This window comes from Chelonia mydas, chromosome 5, assembly GCF_015237465.2.
Source record: "Chelonia mydas isolate rCheMyd1 chromosome 5, rCheMyd1.pri.v2, whole genome shotgun sequence".
Lineage (NCBI taxonomy): Eukaryota > Metazoa > Chordata > Testudines > Cheloniidae > Chelonia > Chelonia mydas.
The window spans coordinates 132,788,472-132,814,403 of NC_051245.2; the positions used below are offsets into that span (position 1 = coordinate 132,788,472).

Genomic DNA, 25,932 nt, shown 5'->3' on the forward strand with positions numbered 1-25,932 from the left:
GTTGTTAAAGTGGTTAGGTCAATATTTTTTCTAAAGGGCTGGGAAGAGTGTTCCCTAGTAATGACGTGTAACTAAGCAAAATACGCATGCATTTGGCTCCCAAAGAAGCTGTGGCTCAGGTCCTGCAGGAGATCGCTCCTGAAGAAATCTCCTTCCTAATCCGTTAGGAATCATGTTGCTTACTATTTGGGAAATGCAGTCCCTATCTAGGTAGGGATGGGAAAAATGAAAGTGACATTTCTATTCAGCTCACCACTGTCAGATGCTGCAAATGTGTAGAAAATGAAATCTGTGTTGAATGTGATATAGCTGCAGAAAGATACCTATTTTTAATAGATACCTGATATGTGGTGTCTTACAGGGATTCTAAGCCACTCCTGAATTTAGTCCCTAATTTGAATCTGTGCCACCAGATTAAGGAAATAAAAGGGCATATTTGGGGGAGTTATACCTCACTTTCACTACTGATATATTGTGTGGTTGGTGAAGAATTCTATGACAGAGAAGTGTAAAATTACTCCAAGTAAGGTCAAAGATTTGACAAGAACTCAGGTAGAAACTGCAGGTACGAGTGGTTGATTTTCACCCTAGAGGGTGACGTGTGGTGACGTGTGGTCCAGGTAAACTATTTTTAGAACACTGCTCCCCAGTTAAGTGCCACTGATCATGGTCCTAAAGGATGCCATGATTAAATTGGGAACAACTGTCTTTTACCATTTGGAGCCAAAGTTTCATGAAGCACAGAGAGAAACAGCTGATTCCTTCAGAGCCATTCCATGCCTATGGGTCCCAATCTGGCTGACTTGCTGGACAAGAAGCACTTCCATGCTGGGCAAATGATGGTAGCCAATGAGGAAATGTACCAGATTCCAAGTTCAGACTGCAGGATACATGAATGCTGAGTCCAGAGTCTGTGGTTTGGTCTCGTAGCTTTGCTATTAAGTCCCTATGCATTTGTATCGCTTCTCCACCTGCTGCTACATTGAAAGATTAGAAAGTGTGAAAATAGAGCACAGGTGCTTTTTCTCATAATGCAACCTTCCCATATAGTGTGAGACCCCTTCCACCCACACTTATGGGAGAAGATCCAGGGAGAAATGAACTCACAGAAATGGAAGGCTCTTAGGTAACTGTAGAGTGTGACTTCACACAAAGCTGACTGGGTGGAAATGGGAATTAAGAGAAAACTGCCCTATAGGTTTATATTTTGTAATCTTTAAATGAATTGTTACCAGCGACAATGAAATTAAACATGAAGTTAATTAATTAGTTAACCCTTCCTTCCTAGCAGAGGAAGCCACACCCCGGAAGCTCTGCTGGGCACGCACCAACTGGAGAACACGTATAAAAGCCTTCAGAGTTTCTCAGTCTGGGCTGACTGCCGGAGGGGAAGGAGGCACGCCGCCAGCTCCTGAGGAGGGACAGGCCGCACTCCAGGATCCAGAGGCCAGCCAAGCCAAGGCCCAGATGGAGGATCCCCCAAAGTGGAGTACACTGTGTTTATGGTAGGGAGTGACCCAGGGGTACTTTAAAGACAAAGTGTGTTAGAGCCGCAATGACACTCGGCATGTTGCAGGCGGATCCCCGTCGAGCTAAGGCCAAGGGGAACCCCGCCACTAGCAGGGCCCTGGGTCGGGACCTGGTGGAGAGGGCGGGCCCAGGTCCTCCTACTACCCCACCCACACTGCCCTGACACTTGGGGCGAGCTGCATGGACTCCGGTCACTTGGCTGCATTACCCCGCCAAAGGGGGGGCGGTGGCCATTGGGCCATACTTCTCTGACACGTGTGGGTGAGCTGCAAGGACTCCGGCCTCTAGGCTGCACCACCCCGCCTGTGAGGGGGAAGGCATTTGGACTCTGGCCATTGGGACAGACCGCCCTGATACTTGGGGTGAGTTACCTGGACTCTGGCCACTGGGCTGCACCACCCTGCCTGTGAGGGGGAAGTTATATAGACTCTGGCTGTTGGGCTGCACCACCCCGCCTGTGAGGGGGAAGTTATATAGACTCTGGCTGTTGGGCTGCACCACCTTGCCTGCGAGGGGGAAGGTATATGGACTTTGGCCATTGGGCCACACTGCCCTGACATTGGGAGAGATTTATATGGACTCTGGTCATTAGGGCCCACAACCCCGATCAAAGGGGTGATTGTGCAGAAACAGGCCATTAGGCCACATTGGGCCGCCCACAGAGAGATGGGCATGAGGGACTTGAGAGTGGCTAGGGTTCGACACCCCATCCCACCCCTGCCACAAAGGGGTGCTGTGGTGCCAGACCCGCCACAGGCTGATTATGTGATAACTTTCAGTGTTCCAATATAATTCAGGTTTTCTTCTAGTTCTCTCCCTGCCCCCTCCTACTATATAGGAAATTGTTGCTAATCCTGAAATTAAAACCTCACTCCAAAGAAATTAGAGTGGAGGAATACGTGAGAGAAATAGCATGGATGAAAATAGAGACCTAGTATAGACTGTCATTATTTCTATTTAAAATTGAATTTATTTTGATAAATTTTAAAATAAATCATCTGTTAGGAGGAAAATTACTTGAGACAAGATGTGTAACAGCCACAGAGTTCCCCAGGTCTCTTGTTTTCAAAGGAAAGATGTCACATAAGGCAGGACATGTCAAAATCTAAACTGGTGATGGATGTGTGATGGGAGCTTTTTTGGGTTTGTTTTTGCAACCAGTTATTTTTACAGGTGCTGAGGCCCCTTTTCCTTTTAAGTACAACATTTTAACTCTCAGGCCTGGCTCTGGAAACCTTCTCAGAACTGGCCTTTTGTTTCTTTCATGTGTGATATCTTTGGGGTTCACACATCCACTCTACATGCGGTTCACAGCAACAGATACTTTGAGAAACCTGCTGGGTTAAGTGGGCCTTTTCCAAACTGACATTGGCCTAAAGTCTGCCTCAGTTCAGCTGGATTGGGACACATCTGTATCAAGGGAGTGGTTCACACCTGATTTTCCCAGAGACTTCGGGGGAGGGGTGGTAAAATAGGATAAGTAGGACTCTACAACAATGAAGTTAAAGATCAGGGTGAAAGACCCTCACTTTGCAGGTCAAAAAGCCTGTTCTGTTCATTCCTTCTGACACATCTGGCACTGGTCACTCTCAGGCAGCACACGGGGTTAGATGGACCATTGGTCTGACCCAGTATGGCCAGTCTAGCGTTCTTATGTAAGCCCTCTACAGCCTTGTCTACACTGGCAAGCGTCTGCACAGTCAACCAGATTTCTGCAGTGTAACTTCTGAGGTGTGCATACTGCCAAGCCACTTAGTGCGCAGAAACTGCTCAGTAGCAGCGCTGTAAAAATACCACCCTGATGAGAGGCGTACAGCTTTCTGTACCAGAGCTACAATGCTGCGGTGCCAGTGTAGACACCCTGTTCCATTACAGCTCTGCGACTGGCCTCGGGTAGGCGTCCCACAATCTCTGTTCTCATCTGTCTGGTCATCAGTTTGAACTCTACTGCACTGCCCTCAGGTGACCAACTGGGAACGCCACCCCTTAAATTCCTTGGGAATTTTGAAAGTCCCACTTCCCACAGAGACCAATTATGGTTACAGACCCATCCTGAAATTAGAGCAGGATATTTTAAAGCGTTATATCATAGTAAAGTAACACAATTCAAACATGTCATCGCAGAGGAGCAAGCACTCCGTCATTTCGTATTTATTGCTGCTGATCTCACTGAAAAACTTCCGTGGTGCTGCTCCCAGCACTTCAGGGAGTTTTTGCTCTTCTCCCTTCCAGCTGTGGTTGTGGGACTGCCGCACCTCTCCAAATGGCCAGCTTTGCTCTTTGACTTACATCCTTCGTTTATTTGAATGAAGCTGTGTCTGCTACCAGTTTAATTCAGAGCTGAGACCTCAGGCACCAGCAGCTAATTACAAAGGCTAAATTCCCATTGCCATCAGTGGGAGGTTATCCAGGGCTGCAGGATTTGGTCATGATCAACTAAGGTGCTACAACAGCTGCACTCTTACATGGCGAGTCCTGCAGCCTATTACTAAACTGCTCTGCCATAGTCTGCAGGGTGGCCTGACTTGCTGAGAATCTGGCAGAAGAGAGACCCTGGAGCAGAGAAGGAAAATGTCGTCAGCAGTCATAGCCGGCAGGAGCAGGAAAGGTTGGGTTTATTTTCAAATTTCTCTGCTCAAGCCTTTAATCATTCCTGTGGCTCATCTCTGAACCCTCTGCAATTTATCAGGGAAAACCAACCAACCAAACCAGGCTGTTCTGAGTGATGTAACAATCTATTGCCTTCCAAGGTTGAATATCAATTAGATCATTCTATTCACCTAAGAGTTCAACTTTAAGGCCTTTTTGTTTTCTAGTTCCAATCCAATCCTGTGCCACAGCATCATTGTTAACTCATCACTTGGTCACTTCACGTTCACAGAGCTGGCAGGTCTAAGTCTTTCCTCCCACACCAACATGAAAAAAATCAGTGACAGAAAATGCCCTGAAGCCCCTCTGCTGCCTTGCCCACGAGACTGGGGAAATACACGAGGGAAAGCGCTTTCCTCTCTCCTCCTGACCCTGAGTAACATTTCTCTCTGTCCTTGAGATCCTGCCACGGGGACAAGGGTTGAGGATGCATATGACAATTTAAGGCTTCATTGATTTGTTCATTCCTTTACTCCTTCATTAGTAACAAGGGTGCATGAGCTCGAAATAATCCAGCTCTGACTTTCACACAGGAGGCGATTTCCAGGCTCACAATTACCCCCCCCCCCCCCCCACCCCAAATCTGTCTTTCTAACCTGAACAAGTTGAATCTGAAGTAATTGAGCCCCAGGATGCCTTTCTTTCATCCAATATTTTTAGAGTATATCACATTAACTGAGTAGGTCTTCCCCTAGGAAGTGTCTGTCCAGTGGCAGCACCCAGTGCACACTCCCCATTTACGAACTCATGTTCAGTATATAGGCCATTGAACCCAGCGAGGGGGGAGGATCCTTTTGGTCGGGCTCCAGCCTAAGCAAGCTCCTGGAGCCAGAGCCTGGCAAGCCTGAGTCAGCTGGCCTGGGCCAGCTATGGGTTTTTAATTGTACTGTAGACATACACTTGGTGTCAAAATCCCAGCTTTCTCATCAGGAAATCAAGCCCTAGTCCACCACGTGACAGGTCAGGCTAGTCACCGCTATATTCATGAGGTCAGAACCAACAACTGCCCCTGCATAGGGACTTAGGGGAACAACTTGTCCAGCTCCTGGAACAGCTTTGTACAAACATTTCCCCCATCAAAATGATCCAGGGCTTTTAAAATGAGAGTAAGAGAACAAACTAAATCAAAACCAGAGAAACTGCTGTCAATCTCCCCACCACACACAGTTTGGGTCTGAATTTTTCTACTGAAATTTTGAGGCAATAAAACTCTCACTGCTATTGTCCAGAAACAAACCTAAACCTCCCGTGAACTATCTAGGACTTTGATTGCTGAACCAGCAATGCTTCAGCTCCTTCTGTGAGATTTGCAGCTGCCCAATACTGCTGCTATTCCAGGGGAGCAATTCTTGACTCCAGTAAGCATTGATCTCAGCCCTGTTCTGTGTATCACAGGTTTCTCTAGGAAAGGGCAGTGAATGGTTCTAGGGTCCAGTGATCCTCATTCAAATCAGGCCAGAACATGAGAATCCTTCCCCTTTCCCAGGCTGTGGGAGGGGAGACATTTAAAGGAGCTCTCTGAGCTATAGCACGTGGCTAAGTAAAGAGAAAAAGCCCTATATTCTCCCTCTGCTTTGGGTGCTGGGTTTACTCCTGAAGCATCTGCTACCCACATAGTCCCTATGGATCACCCCTAACCCTTGTTGCTGCTCCTTTCTACAGAATGTGAAAGGAGCGGAGGCAGTGCAGGAGCCTTCTGGGGACACAGATCTTGGGAGAGAGAGATTGTCTAAGACATCAGAGCGCTATAAACCATGCAGCCACCTCCTAAATCAGGGGCCTGTTCCAGCCCTGAGTCAGGGAAACCAGGGTCCCTCCCACAAAGCAGGGTGCCCACAGACTGCAGCCTGAAAACAGGCAATTGAAACTAACTCATGCTCTCCCTGTCGTGGCTTCCCCTAGACCAAATGGCATCCCAGCCAAGAAGCATCTTTGCTGCGCCCTCACCCCCAATTTGTTAAACCTTTGAATACCTTTTTTTATTGCATTTGTAGCTCATTTCAGGATTTCAGTGTACAATTTGGATGCATGATTTTCTATGTCATAAGACAAATTTGCATGCTACGATCTGTATTTATTCATGCCATATATAAGCAAATAAAAAATTCATTTCCTTTAAGCATATAGAAACTTTTTAATTTTAACAGTAACTGAAATGTACTAATGTCTAGAAATTGAACTGTCACCAACACAGGGTGGAGCAGTATTAAATAGTGTTACAGTAAGAGACAGAGTTAGAATGTTAACCCTAGTCCTTTAGTTCAAAGGTCGCTTTTCTCACCTTTCTCCTCATGAACTGAAGTGCAGCATTACAGAGATCGAAGCACTGGCCAATCTCCTTTTCAAGTGATGAAATAGCAAGTGATGTCAGTCTCTCATTGGCCATCGGCGATCGGAGATGTTTTATTGAGACTAAGCTTCAAGGTGAGAAGCAGCTGGCCAAATATAAAAAAAATTTGTGCAGGTGCCAAAGTAGCTCAGTTGGGTGAGTGTTAGACTGAAGATCTAGAGGTCTCTGGTTCAATCCCAGGCTTTGGCATGCTCTTTCATCCCTCTTTGTGCAGGGGTGAGCTGTTTTCTGGAAGCACAGCAGTGCCTTTACCTGACCCGAGTCACTCATTTTGGGTGCCGCTGTAGGAAAAGACAGTGTGGACTTCCGCACCTGCTTGGCTCACCTCACCTTTCTTTCTTTTCTTGCTCTTTCCCAGGAAGGGGAAGAAAAAGAAGCTCTCCTTCAATCTGGAGTCACAAGGGAGACAGAAGGTTGACTTCCTGGGAGCCAGCTCCAGTTCTTTGCTCTAGGCCAGTCGCCTCTTGGAGCCTTGTAGCTTGGCCTCCTCTGCCCTTGGAGGTTGGCCTACAGAGGCCGGCTCTTCCTGCTGGCCTCACTTGAATGACTTGCCAAAGGAGAAAGTGAGGTGGGAATGGGGCAAAAGAGGAAGGTAATGCTGAAGAAGGCAGGGCAGAAGCTAAGCTAAGCTAACCTCAGTGGGGTTAGTAGAATGCCACCATTCATTCTGTCAAAGCCTGGGAAGGTGCGGTTGGCTGCTGGGAGGTAGAATCCTGTGCCTGCCTCTGGCACCCCAGGGATGGCTACTTGCAGCCCAGGAGAAGAAGAGGGGTTCTGGGTGGAAGGAAAAGTGGCAATGGTGAGTCCTAGTGGGCTCCTTTCTGGCAAGATGGTTTTCTGATTTAGGCTTGGGAGGAACCTGAAAGCTGTGTGTGGACTTGTTCCAGTGAGAACTGCTGCTCCTTTCTTGCCGACCTGGGGGCGCTGGTGACAGCTTGTGGTGGGGCAGGTGCTGACTTGAGTGAATGCGATATAGGAAACCCTAGCCTAAGTCCGCTGCTTGTCTCCTGCCTTGTGACATCAAGATTTAAATCTTCCTAGCAAGTGCTGCGGATCGTGCATTAAGCCTACCTGGTTGGCCTGGTCATTGCCAAAGTAGCTCAGTTGGGACTGCATTAGATTGATTTGAAGATTTCTGGCCTGGTTCCAGGCTGTAGCACACCCCTTCACTCTGGGCATGTAGTGCTAGGCTTTCTTCTGGGTTTGCAGCTGTGCCTTGAACTCATGAATTTTCCTAATTTCAGAGGCAGCATTTGCAGAGGCCAGTATGTGGGGCCATGTGCCCCACCTGGGTTAGCTATCCCTGCTACTTGTGGTGCTGCCAGGCTCCCTCCCTGCATAGCAGCTGCTGGAGGGGTAAGTGGAGAGGGTCTGCCTTTGCTGCTTCCTCTCCCTACATTGTTCACATGTGGGAGGGGCTGTTGATTATAAGGGGTGTGGCTGAACCTTGAAATTATGCGCCCCCCCCCCCCCCCCCCCCCCTCAGGAGAGTCTAGTCATCTGTGCCTGGTTTCCAGCTCCTCAGCCAAAGGAAAAAGTGATATTCTTCACGTGAGTGGCCAGCTCTTACTTTCTTTCTCATGAAGGGAGGAAAAAAGAATCTCTTTTCAAAACCCCTGTCCTACCATTGACCGAGGTGTGACTTTCTAAGTTCCTGCTACTATGGAGGATTTAGAGTTAGTGGGGCCCTGTGCGCATAAAGTCCATGCAACATTCCACTTTCATCCCAGCCCTAGTATGTCTCCAGTAGCCGCTGTCCCCTGGCAGCAGCAAAGGAAGTTTCCACCCATCCAGGAGACCCCAGCCTGGGACTAAACTCAGCTAAGGCTTCTCCTCTCCCCCATTTTGGAATCAAGTTCATATTTTTACTGTGAGTTAAAGCATCCCGAATCCCCAGAGTCTGGCTCAATGTCACAAGTTCCCAGTGTCTCCATGGAAGACAATTTGTTAAATCCCAGATGAGTGGAGTTAAATCAGTTCTCCACCTGAGTCCTTTGCTCTTAATCCTGAGGGTATTGTCCCACCATGGAGCCATTTACCTCCTCTCTTTCATACAGAAGCACAATTTTCTTTGCACAGACACAGGAACAGCAAGATCTTTCTCTGTCCCTTGCGCAAAGAAGGGTGTCAAATTCCACGGAACCTTCCTCTTCTGCAATGGAAACAATGGACAAACAGGGGGCCCTGGTCACATCCAGCCCTGGCAGGGAGATGTTCCCTCCCCTTTTCCTTAGTAGTGCTGCTGCTGCTATTTCATGGAATGTCTGGGATGGGGAAAAAGCTGAGTTCACTCCAGGTGGAGGGAAAAAAGGACCCTGAAAATCTCAGGGCCTCAGGGAAAACCCAACCCCTGCTACCGGAAAACTGTGATGTTGGGGATGTGCATGGGAAAGGGACTGTGTGAATTGTCAAGGTGGGGAATGAATAATAATCTACAACTAGATCCATCTCATTAACCACCGACAGAGGCTAATCATACTGCAGATAGAAGGGAAACCGGGAGCGATTCTTTGCTGTTCAGCCAAAGAAACGGTAACCCAATTGCCCTGCAGTGAATGTGCTGGGGAAAGCTGGACTTTTCAGGCAGGTCCTGCTTTTCACAGCAGATCCTAAAAACACCTGGAGCGCCCCACACCACTTCTGTGAGGTGTTGAGCTCCTCACAGCACCCCCCACCACCATTACCTTCCAGCAGGGGGTGGCAGAACCACCCAGTCAATGCAGGGGAGAGGGCTGATCGTCTCTCTGCACCCTGAGTCCAGTGCATACATTCTCTCTCCCACACACATAGAATCTGGCCCTGCTGCAAAGTGACCCCTATGAACCAGCAACCTCCAGGACAGCAGGATTGGCCCTCAGAGCTGGGAATGTGTCCCCCATGCTGCTCTTAGGCCACTGAATGCTTTGGAAACAGGAGGGCCTGCTCCTTTGCTCACACCCAGAGGGGATGTGGCCCAGCAGTCTCCCTGCATGAGTTTCAGTCCTGTTCAGTGAGGGGCAAGTGCCGATTGCATAAAAGGTCTGTGGGGGTTTCTGCTCCTAAGTCACCTTGGTACCTGCCAAAAGCAACCTGTATCCCCTCTGGCAGCAGCTTCTAGGTGGAAGAACTGGGGGAGTTTTTGTGCACCTCTGCTCGCAGACACCAGCCCCACATCTTCCATTGCCACAGTTGGCAGGATTGGCACTCGGGGCAGGGGCAGCGCTTGGAGACCCCCCTGGCCCCAGGGCCCACAGGGACATGACAGCCACCTCCGGGAGCAGCACGCCATGCGGAGTGAGGGTGGGCAGGAAGCCACCTTAGCCCCGTTGTGCTGCCGGTGGGGGTCCCCCAGTTCTTTTAAATTGCCCGGGGGTGGCAGGTGCGGTCCGGGGAGACCACACTAAAGGATATTTTATTCCAGTTAAAAGATACTGGAGTCTCATCACTGAAAAGCCACATCTTGAGTTAGGTTTGAACCAGCAGCCTTTCAATTACCTGGCAAAGGTGAGTACCACAGAGACTGATAACTGCCTACTTCCCAATATTGTCTAAGACGCACCTGCAGGGTGCAAACTGGTTAGTGCAAAGGGGAATATTGCTGGGGTTCTGAGTTCAGGCCTTAGCTGGAGCACTGGTTTCTGTTATCCATGTACCTTTCCCCAACTTGCTTTGCCATATTCACATGGAAAGTGCCATAACAGAGTAATGAGAGTAAGTTCTAAAATGTGAAGGTTGGTGCATAGCTTGGGACTCCCCCCCTGTGCTGCCATTGGCTCTGTGTGGATTGTTCACTGGCAGGGAGGATTGATTCATTTGCTGCTGAGGAAGCTGCCAGGACAGGTCTCTGGGCACCAGATCTCCCTGATTCTTCCAGCACATCCCAGGCTGCCTCCCTGCCCCAGTCACTGCTGCAGGAGGGTCCTGTATGCACTGAGGCTAAAGTCTTTCCAAGCCTTCTTAGGGCAGTTGGCAGCATGTCAGTCTCATCATCTGAAGGTCCTGAGTTCAAGCCTCAGAGAGAGCAAATGTTTTTGCTGCCCTGCTTCAGATTTTCTAAAGGAAATCAGAGAAAAGCGACTAGAGCAGAGTGATTTCTAGACACTGTCCCATCCAGCCCACACGCACACTTTTCAAAGGCATTAAATTTTCCTTCTTCTTTATGACTTTAATGCAGCTGGAAATACCAATTCCTAGAGACCCCTTCCCACAGAGCACACAACCGTAGTGCAGAAAGCTGGGGGCTACCAGGTTGTTGTGGGCAAGTAGTGAAAGGGATGCACAAAAAAAATCCACTAGGGCCATTGCCCCCCCTTGCTCACCGCCAAGCAGCTTTGACTCCTGATGACTGTGATGCTGAGACTCCACTGCCTCAGCATCCTCAACCTCCACTGGAGGCCGGTTCCTTAGACCCCTGTTCATATTGCAGACCCCAACCCTGCCCAGCCACTCACCTTCTGCCCCAGGTGAACCAGCTGGTGGGCTGCATCCACAGGTAGGCAGCTTATACTGCTCCCCTCAGAGCAGCAGCTGCAGCTGTTGGCAGCTAATCCCCCTCTAAGGCTTGGGGGAAGAAGCTGGGGATAACATTTTATTTCTTCCACACATCGAGTCTCTCTGTGTTTGAACATATTTCTCTCTAACCCTGATTTTAATTCAGAGCCTCTCCCCCCATTTCTGCTTTATGCCTCATTCCTGTACAGATGTGAACACAAAGAAACTTTTGGTGACCACTTGCAGCTACTTCCCTGAAGATTTTTTAATCTAATGATTGCTGCCTCCTACCCCCATTAAGAACAGCTGATTTTATGCCCAGGCACTTCGTCATCCTCCATAGCCATGTCATCAAAACCACCTGGATGCCTGCTTGAAACTCCTGACACTACACGCTCCTCCTCTTTCATGTGTGTGACCTCCACGTGGCTGTTGTAAGATACATTTCCTCCCATTTCTCCAACCTCTAAGGTTTTCACATTGTCATCCAGAGCAGTTTCCTTTTCCGTGTTTCTCTGTGAGATATTTTCCTCATCTAATTTTGGAGGCTCTTTAAATACTTTTAGTTGGGAGATACTGTACAACCTTGCTAAAGCTTTCCCTGACTTGTCTTCTAATTTAACTCTTTTGCCCTCTACAGCGGCAATTTTGTATGGTCCCACATAGGTAGGTTCCAGCTGCCCTCCCTTTCTTGTTTTCCTTCTCGCATTCAGTAATATGACAGTGTCACCAACCTTTAATGTTATTTCCCCATATTTGAGTGTTAGTTTTGGCATACTGTATTTGTTGCTTTTCTTGTGCATTTGAAATATTACTAATAGCCACTTTAGTTTCAGCATCATGGCTACCTTCATTTTTCATGATGTAGTCTTTGTAGTATTCTTCATCAAATTGCTCTAAATCTGTTGGTTTTGGATACAAATGGAGAAGGAGTTGTGTTTGTAAAACGAACAATCAAAATAATATATGAACCTGAAAGCTGAAGGACACTTACCATGTACTTGTCTGACACTTGGTCTGGAAATCTCGGCTCAACGCCATAGAGTGGTCGATAGGGTGAGAATTTGGTTGTCATGTTTGGTTTTGTTTGCAAAGAAAACACAATGTCACCTAGAAATTCATCCCAATTAGTCGCACTGTCATCAACCAACTTCCACAGTGCTCTGTAAAAAGTGGTGATGGATTATTTGTGGGGGAAGGGAAAAGTACTGTCTTTACTGAGAGAAATTGTATGTATTCAGAAAGGTGTAAAGAGGCCATGATAGTGCAGTGGGATAATTCCTTTTACTTGAAATAAAAGACAAGTTGAGTTTCAATGTACTAAAAATGTGAAGCAATCTGTAGCTTCTGTCGTAGTGCATTCTCCTTTCTATTAATACTAGGGTGACCAGATGTCCCCATTTTATCGGGACAGTCCTGATATTTGGGTCTTTTTCTTATATAAACTCCTATTACCCCCCCCCCCCCTTCTGTCCTGATTTTTCACACTTGCTGTCTGGTCACCCTAATTAATACTGTAATGTTCAGTGCCCTAAAATTACCTTTTGATGGATTTGTTTGTGTTTTCAGCTAGTCCCTTGGTTTGTGGATGGTATGGGCTGGTCAAGCTCCGTTGTATTCCCACTTTTTTGCACATCTCTCGGTTAAGCTGAAAGGAAAAATTGTATGCCGTTAACTTTCCTCTGGACAGGTTTGGTGTGTAAAAAGAAAAGAAAGAATACAAGGTTATGTGACAGTGTACCCCATAAGGCTTTATGGGGGGGTGCTTATAAATGTATGTATGTATGATATGACTGGAATATGGTTTTTCTACATATGCTATGTAACATATCTATGTAAAGGTTATGAACTACAGGTTATGTTCATCCTAGTTGTATGCATGTACCATTTGTGTGTTCAAAGTTATGAAAATTGGCTGTATACTTGCTTGATTTCTAAGTAGCCTTAGTTAGAACATTTAGTCACTTCTTGGGAAAGGAATGTGCAAGTTAAGTGCTCAATCATAGAATCATAGAATATCAGGGTTGGAAGGGACCTCAGGAGGTCATCTAGTCCAACCCCCTGCTCAAAGCAGGACCAATCCCCAATCAAATCATCCCAGCCAGGGCTTTGTCAAGCCTGACCTTAAAAACTTCCAAGGAAGGAGATTCCACCACCTCCCTAGGTAAGGCATTCCAGTGTTTCACCACCCTCCTAGTGAAAAAGTTTTTCCTAATATCCAACCTAAATCTCCCCCACTACAACTTGAGACCATTACTCCTTGTTCTGTCATCTGCTACCACTGAGAACAGTCTAGAACCATCCTCTCTGGAACCACCTCTCAGGTAGTTGAAAGCAGCTACCAAATCCCCCCTCATTCTTCTCTTCCGTAGACTAAACAATCCCAGTTCCCTCAGCCTCTCCTCATAAGTCATGTGTTCCAGACCCCTAATCATTTTTGTTGCCCTTTGCTGGACTCTCTCCAATTTATCCACATCCTTCTTGTAGTGTGGGGCCCAAAACTGGACACAGTACTCCAGATGAGGCCTCACCAATGTGGAATAGAGGGGAACGATCATGTCCCTCGATCTGCTCACTATGCCCCTACTTATACATCCCAAAATGCCAGGAATCACTTAACAGACAAAAGAGCTTGGAAGGCTCCAATCCACATAAGAAGTCTACCTGAGGATGTTCAGGGTAGCACTTGGGTAATGGCTGCTAGCTGCAAGTCCTGAGTCATGCATGGGCATGTGACTTGCCCATGTGATTCCAAATCTCCATTTTGTGCCTGGGTTCTACACAAGGGGAGAGAGGGGTGTCCACCCAGAAGAGAAAGTCTATTTAAACCCCGGGGATACCCCTCCATTTGGTCTTCAGCTGGCTTAAGTTAGAGCCTCTCCAGCCCAGGATACCTGAAGGAAACTGGAACAATGGACAGTGACTACAGGGGGGGTGCGAGTGATAGCTGGACCCAGACTAAAAGAAGTTTAGTCTGAAAAAGGAGACTCACTGAAACATCTGAGCGTGAGGACAGTATTCAGTTTTTATTTACTGTATTAGAGATAAATCTTGGTGTTTTGTTTTATTTTATTTGGTAATTCACTTTGTTCTGTCTGTTACTACTTGGAACCACTTAAATCCTACTTTCTGTACTCATTAAAATCTCTTTTTACTTATTAATTAACCTGGAGTATGTGTTAGTACCGGGGGCAGGGGAGGGGGGAACAGCTGTGCATATCTCTCTATTAGTGTTACAGAGGGCGAACAATCTATGAGTTTGCCCTATATAAGCTTTCTACAGGGTAAAACAGTTTTATTTCGGGTTTGGACCCCATTGGGAGTTGGGCATCTGAGTGCTAAAGACAGGAACACTTCCTAAGCTGCTTCCAGGAAAGCCTACAGCTGTTAGGGGACGTGGCTCAGACCTGGGTCTGGCTCGGAGCAGGCTAGCGGGTCTGGCTCAAACCAGGCAGGGTTCAGGTGTCCTAGGCTGGAAAGGGCAGGAAAGCAGGGGCAGGAGTAGTCTTGGCACATCAGTTGGCAGCTCCTAAGGGGTTTTCTGTGATCCAACCCCTCACAGTGGCGTAATCGAGCAGGATCTGTGCACAGCTGATTGCTTTGAGATACTGGTGGTGATTTTAAGTGAAGTTTAAGTGTGGTGGCTGGAGAACAGATGAAGTGGTTACTGGTTTGTTATTTTCTGTTTGCTTATTTCGGGTAAGGAAAATAGGGACAGAAAAGGAAGCACAATAAGTAAGAGTGAGGATCAGAACAAGCTAGAACTGTACAGGTTGCAAATTACCCAGAAAGGCTGAACACTGGGCGCTGCAAAAGTCTCTGTTAACTAAGAAGCCCCTGAGCTGAGTGCATCCCAGTTTCAGTGAACTACAGAGGGAGTGTGGCCCAGTACAAGAAAGCAGGAAAATGACTACCAGTGAAGCAGCTACTAAACTAGAGCTGGCTAGACTGGAAGCAGAAGAGTAAGAAAACGAACATAAGAGACTTATCAAATTTAAAAACATTAGAAATTAATGCAGCAGCAGACAGAGAAGAAGATGCCCACAAGACAGCTATGGAGGCAGAAAGAGCCAAAGAGGAGGCTTCCCTCAAGAGAGAGATGGAGGCCTAGAAGTATGAACTGGCTGTTATGGAGTCGAGGAAACAAACCCCTCCAGCTGCTGGCTCCACTTCCCCAAAAATCCACAGATGGGCGCAACTAAGCCCCCAGTATGATGAAACCAGCGATACTGCCAAATATTTCATCACCTTTGAAAGACTGTGTGTACCCTCCATGCAATCCCTGAAGATCGAAAGATGACCACATTGATAGCAAAATTGACTGGCAGCGCTCTGGACATATTCAGTAAGATGCCTATTGGTGATGCTTCAAACTATGGTAAATTTAAGGAACTGGTTTTGAAACCGTATCAGGTTGCACCCAAAACCTACAGGGTTAAATTCAGGAGTCTTAAAAGGAGATCTGGATTGAGTAATGTGGTTTATGGAAATGAAATGAGAAATTTTGTAGATAAGTGATTTGAGGGGTAATGGCATTACAAGCTTTGAAGGAATGTGTGATTTGGTTACTCAGGAATAGTTCCTGAATGTGTGCAGTGATGATGTAAAACAGTATTTGTGGGACAAAAAGGTAAATGAGGTGGGTGAATTAGCTGGGTTTGCAGACTCTTATGCACAAGCACAAGCTGCAATTAAACATGAGGCCCTGGCAGAGGGGCACAGGGTTGGGGGGAAGCAGAACCACCGTTTTACTCCTGGGGAAAAGGAGGTGGGGCGTTCACCTCCCCATTCCCCTGTGACCCGTCCCAAATCTCCTGTGCAAGCAGAGGAGCCCAAGAGGTGCTCTCGTCGTAAGTCCACCAAGCACCTGAGGAATAAGTGTCCCTCGCTGAGTGGAAACAGCCAACAAGTAACACATGACACTGCTGCTTTTCAGAGCCAGGCTGCTGCCTCTTTCCACACAGGATGTGTGAAGCCTGTGTCTACAGAACCCAGCAGTGAGCACATGCGTGCTGTTAAACTGAATGGGAGATTAATCACTGGATTGAGAGACACAGGCGCTGAGATTTCTGTGGTCAGGAGGGACCTGCTCCAGGAGGAGGATTTGTCGCCAGGCAAAATGGCAGAACTGGAACGGGTGGGGGGGCTACTTGCACCTTTAACTGAAGTTCACAGGCAAACTAAAAATTTGCCGGCTGAGCTGGCTGACTGCCACCGTGGCCCACAGCTTGGCACCGTTTCTACTGGGGCTGATTTCTTTAATGTGGCAGAATCTGTCCTTGGGTTGGTGAACAGTGAGCAGGAATCATGTGCTAACAGCCCTGGGGAGTGGGGTGGGGGTGAAGCCACAGGGACTGCTGGGGAAATAGGAGGGGGATGTACCACCCTGTAGCATGGGGGGCCACCCAGCTGCTGGTCAGCAGGGGGAAGGGCCTGCCCTGGGGTGCACAGAGGCATGTGTCCCGAAGGTGGGGGTTGGGGTCCTAGTGACCACTGCTGTGGGAACAGATCTCCAAGGACTCTGTGGCAGGAAGCAAACCCAACCTGAGTGAAAAGGGGGGAATTTTGCTGGCCAGTGAAGGGTCTGTCATAGCTGGTAGCTGTGAGCCCACAGCCAGATCAGGGTCACCTTCTCTTCTGGGGGACACAAGAGTGTCTGACCCAGAGGGAAGCCAGAGAGGGAAGCCCAGATGGAAGGTGAGGGGGGGCCAGAGAGTCCGTCCACCTTTTCTAGGGAGGATCTTTCTCATGACAGACCCCTCTCCTGTGGATCAGGTTAGAGGGGAAAACTGGGGGTCAGATCTCCGAAGGAGAGTCCTCGAGGTCAGGCAGGCCTCTGGGTAAAGGGAGTAGGAGTGAGGACTCCCATCCTATTGCTAGCCCATTCCACCGGAATCGTGTATAAGCCAGGAAAATGTGCCACAATATCAGGACCACTCGCCCTCTTTGCTTCTCTGCAGCTGCTCCCTCCCTCTCCTTTGCTGTCTCTGCTCCCCTTGACTGTCTCGGCACCTGGCCCCACAGGGCTTCCTTCCAGCTGGAGACTCTGTTTTCTAGGCCTGCTCCTGTGGATAGGAGCCTCTCTCCTGATTCCTAAGGACTCCAAAGGAGAAAGGGGCTTCTCCAGGAAATTGCCACTGCTTCTGGGAATCTATGCTGCTCAAGACACCGTCAGAAATCTTTTGGCTCCTCATGCACAAGGCAACTGGAAAGCTGAGTGCCCATCCAGGGGCTTGAATCCTGGACCCTCAGATTAAGAGCCTGATGCTCTACCAACTGAGCTAGTTGAAAGCATCTACCCTTCTCCCACAAGAGCAAGTAGGCAGGCAGGCAAAAGAGAGGAAAAAAAAAAAGTCCCACCAACCCTTCGTCTTTTTCTCCTCAGCCACTGCCTATCAGCAGGATTCTTCCTCCTCTGCCACCAAATCTCTGCACCTCTACAGTCCTCTGCACCCCAGTCCCCCCTGCTTCCTCCCCTGGAGGGAAGACTCACGCTTGCACAACTGGAGACAGGGGAGCTGGGCATATTGAGCTCAGGGCTTTGTCGCAGGCTACTTTAACTCCAAGAAATCCATGGAGATTTGAACTCAGACTGCAGAGTTCAGAGTCCTGACTGTTTGACCAGGGACCAGATTGCATCGTGCTGTTTGGGCACCTATGAGCTGCACCTGGCAGGCTGGCACTCTGCACTCACAGGTGCTCTCCAGTTGCTTCCCCTCTCCGAACCGTCTCTCCTCTGCTGTCTCGAGTGTGCGCTCTCTCCCCGCTTGGCTTTCTGAGCCCCCGTTGCCCTAGAATGTGACTTTCCTGCCTGTTGTTGCCTGATCTTTGGATTGTGTATTAATTATATAGATTACTTAAGAATCCCCAGTTATCACTTTAAGGATTGACAGGTTCTTCTCTCAAAATCAGACCCTGTATTATTTAACTTATTCTATAGTTGGGAACCCTGATGTGCACAGTTACAACACTCACACTATAGGAACTCTTTTATATTTAATATAGTTTATTAATACATTTAGCACAGTCACAAACACCCCAACTTAACAAGATAGATAGAGAATGTACATCTGCACTTCCATATGCTCACACTATCCCTTGTAGAACAATCTGAAGTGCTAGTCATCATCTTCCTCATCACCATCACCTTCCCCATCATCACCTGTGGCATCATTCTGCCCCCTCCAAGGACTACACCTCCTTCTCCCGCTGCCCCTAGGCTGGGATGCCACTTTTATAATACGTTACGCTGACGCCGTTATATTTGATGCATATTCGGTAGGGGATTTTTCCCCTTTTCCTTATTTGCATTTCCTCACTTCACTAATGTTGGAGTGTCTTTTCCCTATAGGTTAGTATATTATTGATCTCAACTTATTATTGTAGATGTCAATTCGTCACCCTGGCCGTTTTGTGGTTAGGTGTCACATTTGTTATTTCTGTCCTAACCGGTTATTGCGGGTTTTTCCAAATTGTGGTGTACCTGTTAAGTTTAAAAGGGTATGAACTTAGGAAAGCCCCTCGGCCAGCCTGCTTTAACACATCATATGTGGACCTTATGCTTTAGCTCATCACCATTTATCTGGGTGAAAGGTCCCAGACATATGTATGCAGACTTTGCCTTAGCTCAACAGACAGGATGTGGCCTGTAAGTCCCTTGCGGTGTTACAATCAAACTACTTTAATATAAACCTCTTATAACCTATTATAATAAAACAAATAACCAGACCATAAGGCAATAAGAAATCCATAAGAAAAGATATGTAGGCAAGGAAGCAGGTTAGCCCTATAGGCTACAGCCTAGACTCTGAGTCGCATCAGGTGGGGCCACTGGCTACCAGGCTTCCATCCAAGTGCGCGGGGCCCAGGGCAGGGAGTGTTACTGATTGAGGAACCTCCCTGTGCCAAGAGGGGACCTGGTGACTGGAGCTGCTGTGGTTGTGTGAGAGACCAAAGGGCACCTCCATTCTGGGATGGAGGGGTCTGGCCTGCAGGCACAATTGCCTTTGCGTTGGGCAGTTTTCTGCAACCCTGCACAGAAGGGGCTGCAGCTGGCAGCAGCTTAAGGCCCTTCTCTCCCTGCTGCGCTAGGCACGGTTTGGATAAATGCAATGTCCATGTTTCATTGAGGCTCTTGGTGCCTTGATCGGAAGAGCAGCGCAGCTGGGAAGCACTGAACTGGCTCCGTGTTTTCTGTTTGCAGGGTCGGCCCCAGGAGATTAGAGAGACAAAGTGGGGGCCAACTTCTGCTGGGGAGAGACAAGCCTTCAGGCTCCACAGAGCTCGTCCTCAGGCCCTTGTCTCTCTCCCCAACAGAAGTTGGTCCAATAAAGGATATGACCTCCCCCGCCTTGTGTCTCGGTGTTTTCTGCTCCCACGGGCATGGCTGGCTCAGCAGGCTCAGGGAGTAACATCAGCACCATTGGAGACAGGAGTGGAGCAAACCTCACAATCCGTGTGCTTACTGCAGGTCTGTCCAGCTGCCCCCTCCTCCCTCAGTGTCAGTCATGCGGGGAGCCTGTCTGCCCCCTCCTCAGCTACAGTCCCCTGGGCAGGGCCAGTCAGTTGTGGTGTGTCCCAGCAGCCCCCTGCTCACTCCCACGTGGAGCCCAGATCTGGGTGAACTGGCCCTCTGGTTTGTTTGATCCCTGAGGGGTTTTCTGAGTTCAAATTGGGACCCCAAGTTTCTCCTCACTTGAGGAAATCCCTGTGAAAACTCACCCTTTCCGAGTGTCTTTTTCACTCCCTCTGCCAGAGACGTTCCCCATTCTTTCAAGTTCAGCGTGAGGAGAGGGGGAGAGAGAGCTGAGGTTTCAGGCTGCTGTGTTATGGCAGGATTGCTGCTATTAATTGCCAGAACCTGCTAATTCTGAGGAACAAGCAGGGGGATAGGGGCAGAGATACAGAGTCAGGGAGTGAAATGGAGAAAATACAGGAAGAATTTCTAGCAAGGGCGAAGTGTAATTAACAGAATCCAGAATATTCCCTGCACATTGTATTACTCTGGGCCTGATTCTCTTCCGCACTGACGACCCTTTCCCTGTCTCTGGCCGTGTCTAGAGGGCTTTATGCCACTGTCGAGCCCCTTTACAGTGCCGTGAAGATAAAGGTGTTATGTCGTCTTAGTGCAAACAAGAATCAGACTCATCCTGGGTGTCCAGTGACCCCTCCGCACACCCAGGGTCTGTTTTTCAAAGGCTCTGAGCACCCACAGCTCTAAGTGAAGTCAGTGGGACCTGCTGGTGTCCAGCACTTCTGACAATCAGGTGCCCAGTGCTTGTTCCATGCAGGGCGCTGGAAGCATTTAATACACTCGGTGGCACGGGGGGCACATGTGGCTCTGTTTGGGGAGGCTCACACACAGGTGCCAGAAGCTCTCTAGAAGTTGGGGGGCCACTGGCGCTTAGATCATGGCCCTGCCACCAAGGCCCCACCCCATGTCATTGTCTTCCCCTGAGGCCCCTCCCTCACGCTGGCACTTACTGCCCAATCCCCCGAGGCCCCCCCACTCTTCACTCCTCTCCGCTCCCTCCCCCGACACCCTCCTACCTGCCCCCTGCTCCTCTCTCTCTCTTCCCCCAAGACTCCACTCAGCCCCTGCTTGCTCCTCTCTGCCCCTTTCCTGTAAGGGGGGGCTACCAGGGGAGCCACGGGGCCAGGCCCCCATCTCTTTTTTCTGCCTTAGGTGAGCAGGGGGCAACAGGTCCTTGGGGAAGGAGACAGGGCAGGAAGATGTGCAGTGGGGAATGAGAAGAGGCAGAGCATAAGTGGTGCCCCCACTTCTCTGGAGCTTCGCTTCCAGCACTGGAAAGGTGACAATGGGCCCACGTGCCTCCAGAGGGGTGACCCGCCCCGCACCCCCAGCAGCTCAGCCTCCCCTGGCCTCTTAGACGTGCTGCCCTTGCTCAGCTCCTTCCACACTCTAGAGAGGCGCAGCACTCGGGGTAGGACTGAGCCATGGGGCACTAGGTGAGTGGCAGAGGCTCCGGGAGCTGAGAGTTTGCCTCGCACCCCTCAGGGACACAGCGTGAGGCACCATCCCAGGCATCTCTATGCAAGGAGCAGAACAGGGTTTACTTGGGGTGCAGAGCGTATTGAGAGCCTCTCAGAGGTTTGTAGAGATGTATTGCCCTGGTTAGCAAGTGTGGCTAGAACACAGGCCTCGCTGTGAGCAGGATTTGAACCTGTGCAGGGAAACCCTATTGGATTTCTAGTCCAACACTTTAACCAGTCGGCCATCACAGCTTTGAGCCCAGCAATGCCCCAAGGCCAGAGAAACTGGGAAACAATCACAATGCCCAGGCCTGAAGTCATCTGAAATACAGAATTCAAACAGCAAACTTGGCTCTCAAAGCACAGGGGGAATTTGTGGGTCTCGTTTAGCCATGTGGTTAAGCATCAAACCAACCCCCTCCTGTGGGGTCTGAAATTATTGCTCTCCCCCCTGTAAAGATAGGGACATGGAGATAGAATTAAACTGTCCAAGGTCACACAGTGAGTTAGAATCTACCAGCTCCCTGCTCTAGCCACCAATGTTCGCACTTTCTCGCTTTTATTACACTGTTTTTTATTATTGGACTCTTATCTCTATTTAGAAACAGGACTAAGCCATGACTGGACTGTCAGACTGGAGAATGGGACCCGGCTCCCTTCACCTGGAACCCGGATTTCTCCTCACTTCAGAGAAACTTGTTTGTGGTCAAATGACTACAGATTATGAACCTTTTGTTGTTGTTGCCTTGGTAAATTCCCCCCTCCCCCCCCCCGCCTTTTCCCCTGAGTCAGGAATGATGATTTCTGGGTTCACTCTCATTTGTTTCAGTTTGATGTTAGCATCTATTGCAACTAACTGGTCAGAACCTGTCACTTCCAAAAGTCCCAGATCCGTGTCTCAGTTTCCCCACCTAGTTCCCTTCTCGGTACCTTTGATTTTCCTCAGAGTCTCCTTCAGAGCACTGGTTTGTTGGCACCAATAACCAAGTCTGATTTCCAGGTCAGCAGACGTGTCCTCCTGTTGCTAGAACTTCCCTTTTTCACATCTAGAAAGAAACAGGTTTTTTTCCCATTGATCATTATTTACTTTATTGTCGTATTTTACTCTGAATTTCTTCCCAGTGAGAAATGCTGAATTGACGGGCCGGGAGAAGGAATTTCTGTGTATCCAGCCACAGAATAGCTCCAGCTCCAGCAATGGTTGTGCAAGCTTCCCTGAGGTGTCCTGTCAATGTGCTTCAGCCCTGATTTCCTGAGACCAGCTCTGGGGACCGGACGGGAGTTCAGTCCCTGTGGGCAATTCACTCCTCGGCCTCCATGCTTTGACCAATAGATTCCAGTGTTCCTGCTGGTCTTTATTCTGTGGACATCTGCGCATTTGCAACTGGACTGAGATCAACTTCCCTCAAACCAGCTCATTCCTTACCAGTCTCTGAATTGTCATCACGTCATACAGACTTCTGTTCCTCCTACCCTGGGCAGAACTGCTGCACTGATGCAGCTGCCCCGCTGGAAGCTCTCTAGTGTAGCCGCTGGAAGCCAGTGGGAGGGAGCTCTCCACCTCCAGCCAGCAGCCGTAGCCAGGTTGGCAGGAGAAACTCTCCCAGCGACATAGCACTGTCCACACCAGCACTTAGGTCGGTGTAACTTGTGTCACTCGGGGGGTGGCTTATTCACACCCCTGAGTGACATACGTTCTACCGACACACGAGGGAGTGTAGATGCAGCCTTAGCAGAGAAGCGATTTAGAAAACAGTTTTCGTTTTGTAGGAAATGCAGGAACCCCAGGTTTGTAATAAACCAAAGGAGATTCCGACCCCACGAGTCACCTTCCCCACTTTGCAGTTGTGCCCTGGGATAGTTGTTTTCTCTCAGCCTGTGCCCACTATCATGCCATGTGAAGGGGAAGGAGCCATGCACCTGTCTAGGGTGCTTCTGACATCCTAGAGGGGAGAAAGGAAAAAAGACGCTCAGTCCCACATGCTACTCACACAGGGGGTGGGAACTTTTGTGGTAATTTTAATAGAATCAAGGAGCTCCAAAAGAGTCAAAGGTGCTAACGTGACCCTGTCCCTGTCCAACATTAAACAGGTGGAACAAGGCTGGCCGTTTGGACTGCTGGACAGAACAAGCCTTCAGGCTGAAAAGCGAACAACCTTTCTCTCCATTTCAGCAAAAAACAACATTCAACAAACCCCCACAAAAACAGGCACCTGAAAAAGTCCTGCCCCCGATTTCACCTTTCCAAGGTCTTCTACGCACACTCTCCCGCCCCGAGTGAGAATCCTACACCTTGACCAACAAACCACAGTCAGACCCAAATGCAGCTCTCCCTCTGCAGGATGTTGGAGAAAAGCACAGGTGAAAAAAACCTCCAGAGTCAGCTGCAAATGGAGCCTTGGCAAGGACTTGGTCGAAATTTGAAGCCGGGATCTCTTGCATCCTAAAGGAGACTTACACCCTAGTCCAACAAATCATTTGGGAACTCTAAGAAAACCTGCATTCCACAGGAGTTTCTAAAGACAAATGACCAGCCACACACCCAGGCAGAAGAAGCCTGGGAAGGTACAACAGCAAACACACCCTGGGGGAGGCCTTGTCCGGGAGCTGCAGCCAGGCCCTCTGGCACCTGAAGTGAGACTCGGACCCTTACAGCAACAAGCCACATTTGGCCATTGCTGAAATTGTTAGGCCTCAGAGTTTTGGGCCAGAAACCAACAGCCAAATCTAGCTGTAAAACTGAACCACTTGGAAATGACAGGTTTCAGAGTAGCAGCCGTGTTAGTCTGTATTCGCAAAAAGAAAAGGAGTACTTGTAGAGACTAACCAATTTATTTGAGCATAAGCTTTCGTGAGCTACAGTATGCATCCGATGAAGTGAGCTGTAGCTCACGAAAGCTTATGCTCAAATAAACTGGTAAGTCTCTAAAGTGCCACAAGTCCTCCTTCACTTGGAAATGGCACTTCAAGCGTGCCACAATACCATAGGCAACAGTCTGGGTGTGCGCTGTTGGCTGCCGAGAGGTAGAATCCAGTGCCTGCGTCTTCACTTCCCACGGAGAGATATTTTGAGCCCCCAACAATTAGGGGAAGAACAGGGAGATGAAAAGCCAAAGAAAGTTTCAAGAGTTCTCCTTCCTGGCTGAGCTGGGTGCGCTGTCCAGGTCACGGATGGTCATTCTGGGGAGGGATGTGGGTCTGGTCCAGTTTGGGGGGGTTGTTCTGGGGAAGGATGTGGGTCTCATATATTTGGAGGTTTGGCCCAGAGCCCAGTCTTGTGGGGGCACAGCTGGTAGTCCTGATCCTAGTCTGTCTGCCTCTCTTCTGGCAGAGAAGGTCAAGCAGGTGAGTATGAATAATGATGCTGTAAATAACATGTAATAAAGTCTTGGATGTTTTTTCTTTTAAAAATGTTTTAACGGTTTTCAATCTGCCCCAATTTCATCAGGCCCCAGTAGTTCCTATGAGAAATGTGAAGGATGAGCTATTGTAACTGTTCCCTCTTAGTGGGAGCAACAGCTGGCTGGTGTTTTGGCTGCTCAGGCTTTTGTTAGCTGGTTTTACCCACTGTGTTTTCTTTTGCATGTATTCTTTCATAATGTATTTGATGTACCTGTGTGTATTTGATGTACCTGTGTTTTTCCCCTAAGGCACACAGCTGTACAGGTTTTATCTACAATCTTTACAAGTTGAAGTTGCAGATGGAGGGGGCTCCCAGCAATGGCAGCCTTGGGGGGGTGGCCGTGGCTAGAAGCTGGGGGACTGGATCGGGACCCCCTACCACTTACTGGTCTCTCTGCCCTGCAGTTTTAGTCCCCCCAGATTAGCCTGATTATCACAACAAAAGTTTTTTTTCTGCTGCTGCTAATAGCCCACCTTAATCAATTGGTCTCGTTAAGAGTTGGTATGGCAACCTCCATTTTCTCGTGTTCTCAGATTATCCAATCTTCCTACTGTATTTTCCACTGCATGCATCTGATGAAGTGGGCTTTAACCCATGAAAGCTTATGCTCAAATAAATTTGTTAGTCTCTAAGGTGCCACAAGTCCTCCTCACTAGCTTTTCCTGACTGATTGTGCTGGGGGCTCTGTCTGGCTCCAGCGCTCTGGTCCCTCAGCTACCAGTGCCACCTGGGAACCCTGATCAATTCCAGCTTTAAGGAGTGCTGAGATCCATCTCTCTCTTTCTCTGGCTCTCTCTAGGTATAGCCTCCTGACCCTGCCTTATGTGATCAGTTGTAGTTTGCTAGCCCTAACTTTTGTAATCAAATTTAAGTTAGATTTAATCTTGGAACGGTTTTGTTTGTTTGGCTCCCCTTGTAAGGTTACTACCTGGAAATAAATAACTTTCATGGTTAAGCTGATTGGTCTCCCCCATCATGGGTGTGTTTGGCTTTTCCATTCACTCTGCAGCAATGCTCCTTGGACCTAAGCTAAAGATCCCTGCAGTGCCCAAAGATCCTCTGGGGTTTGCTCATCAAGTGGATGCTGCATGCATCCGATGAAGTGAGCTGTAGCTCATGCTCAAATAAATTTGTTAGTCTCTAGGGTGCCACAAGTACTCCTTTTCTTTTACGGATACAGACTAACATGGCTGCTACTCTGAAACCTCTCATCAAGTGGTTGTGGGGTGAAAGTGGGGACAGGGATGTGCTGAACCTGGGGGCAGAGGAGGGTGGCAGATTAAGGTGTTGCTTAGCCCAGCCTGCTGAGGCCAAGGACATATGAGGGTAACAGCTTTAAATTGCTGTTCAATCCAGCCGACTGAGTCCCGGGACGTATAAGAGGTCAGCTTGTGAGTGCTGATTCCCCAGTCCTCTCAGACGTGTGTGTGTGTGTGTGTGTGTTCATCAGATTTGGGGGCTGGAAGACCCCAGCCCTGGGGAACCGAGGTCCTGCAGGGTAGCTCCATTGGGAGGGAACTTGCAGAAGGAAGGAGTA

General features: G+C 48.7%; 1 protein-coding gene, 1 long non-coding RNA gene and 2 other non-coding genes across 4 annotated transcripts in view; 3 read left to right on the forward strand and 1 right to left on the reverse strand.

Moving 5' to 3' along the window:
* Positions 1-4,739, forward strand: part of LOC102932562 — a 31,305-nt gene extending 26,566 nt beyond the window's left edge. The window contains exon 4 of the mRNA XM_043546250.1: positions 1,289-4,739. Within this exon, the coding sequence (XP_043402185.1) occupies positions 1,289-1,509 (221 nt within the window). The 3' untranslated portion in view covers positions 1,510-4,739. The remainder of the gene's footprint in view (positions 1-1,288) is intronic.
* A 1,906-nt stretch (positions 4,740-6,645) lies between these two features.
* On the forward strand, positions 6,646-6,718 carry TRNAF-GAA. Its single transcript has one exon. It is a non-coding gene; the product is annotated as a tRNA-Phe (tRNA).
* A 6,762-nt stretch (positions 6,719-13,480) lies between these two features.
* LOC122465917 lies at positions 13,481-25,417 on the forward strand. The gene is made up of 3 exons (XR_006291061.1): positions 13,481-15,377; positions 21,595-21,697; positions 23,084-25,417. It is a non-coding gene; the product is annotated as an uncharacterized LOC122465917 (long non-coding RNA).
* Positions 21,163-21,244, reverse strand: TRNAS-AGA. Its single transcript has one exon. It is a non-coding gene; the product is annotated as a tRNA-Ser (tRNA).
* Positions 25,418-25,932: the final 515 nt, after the last annotated feature.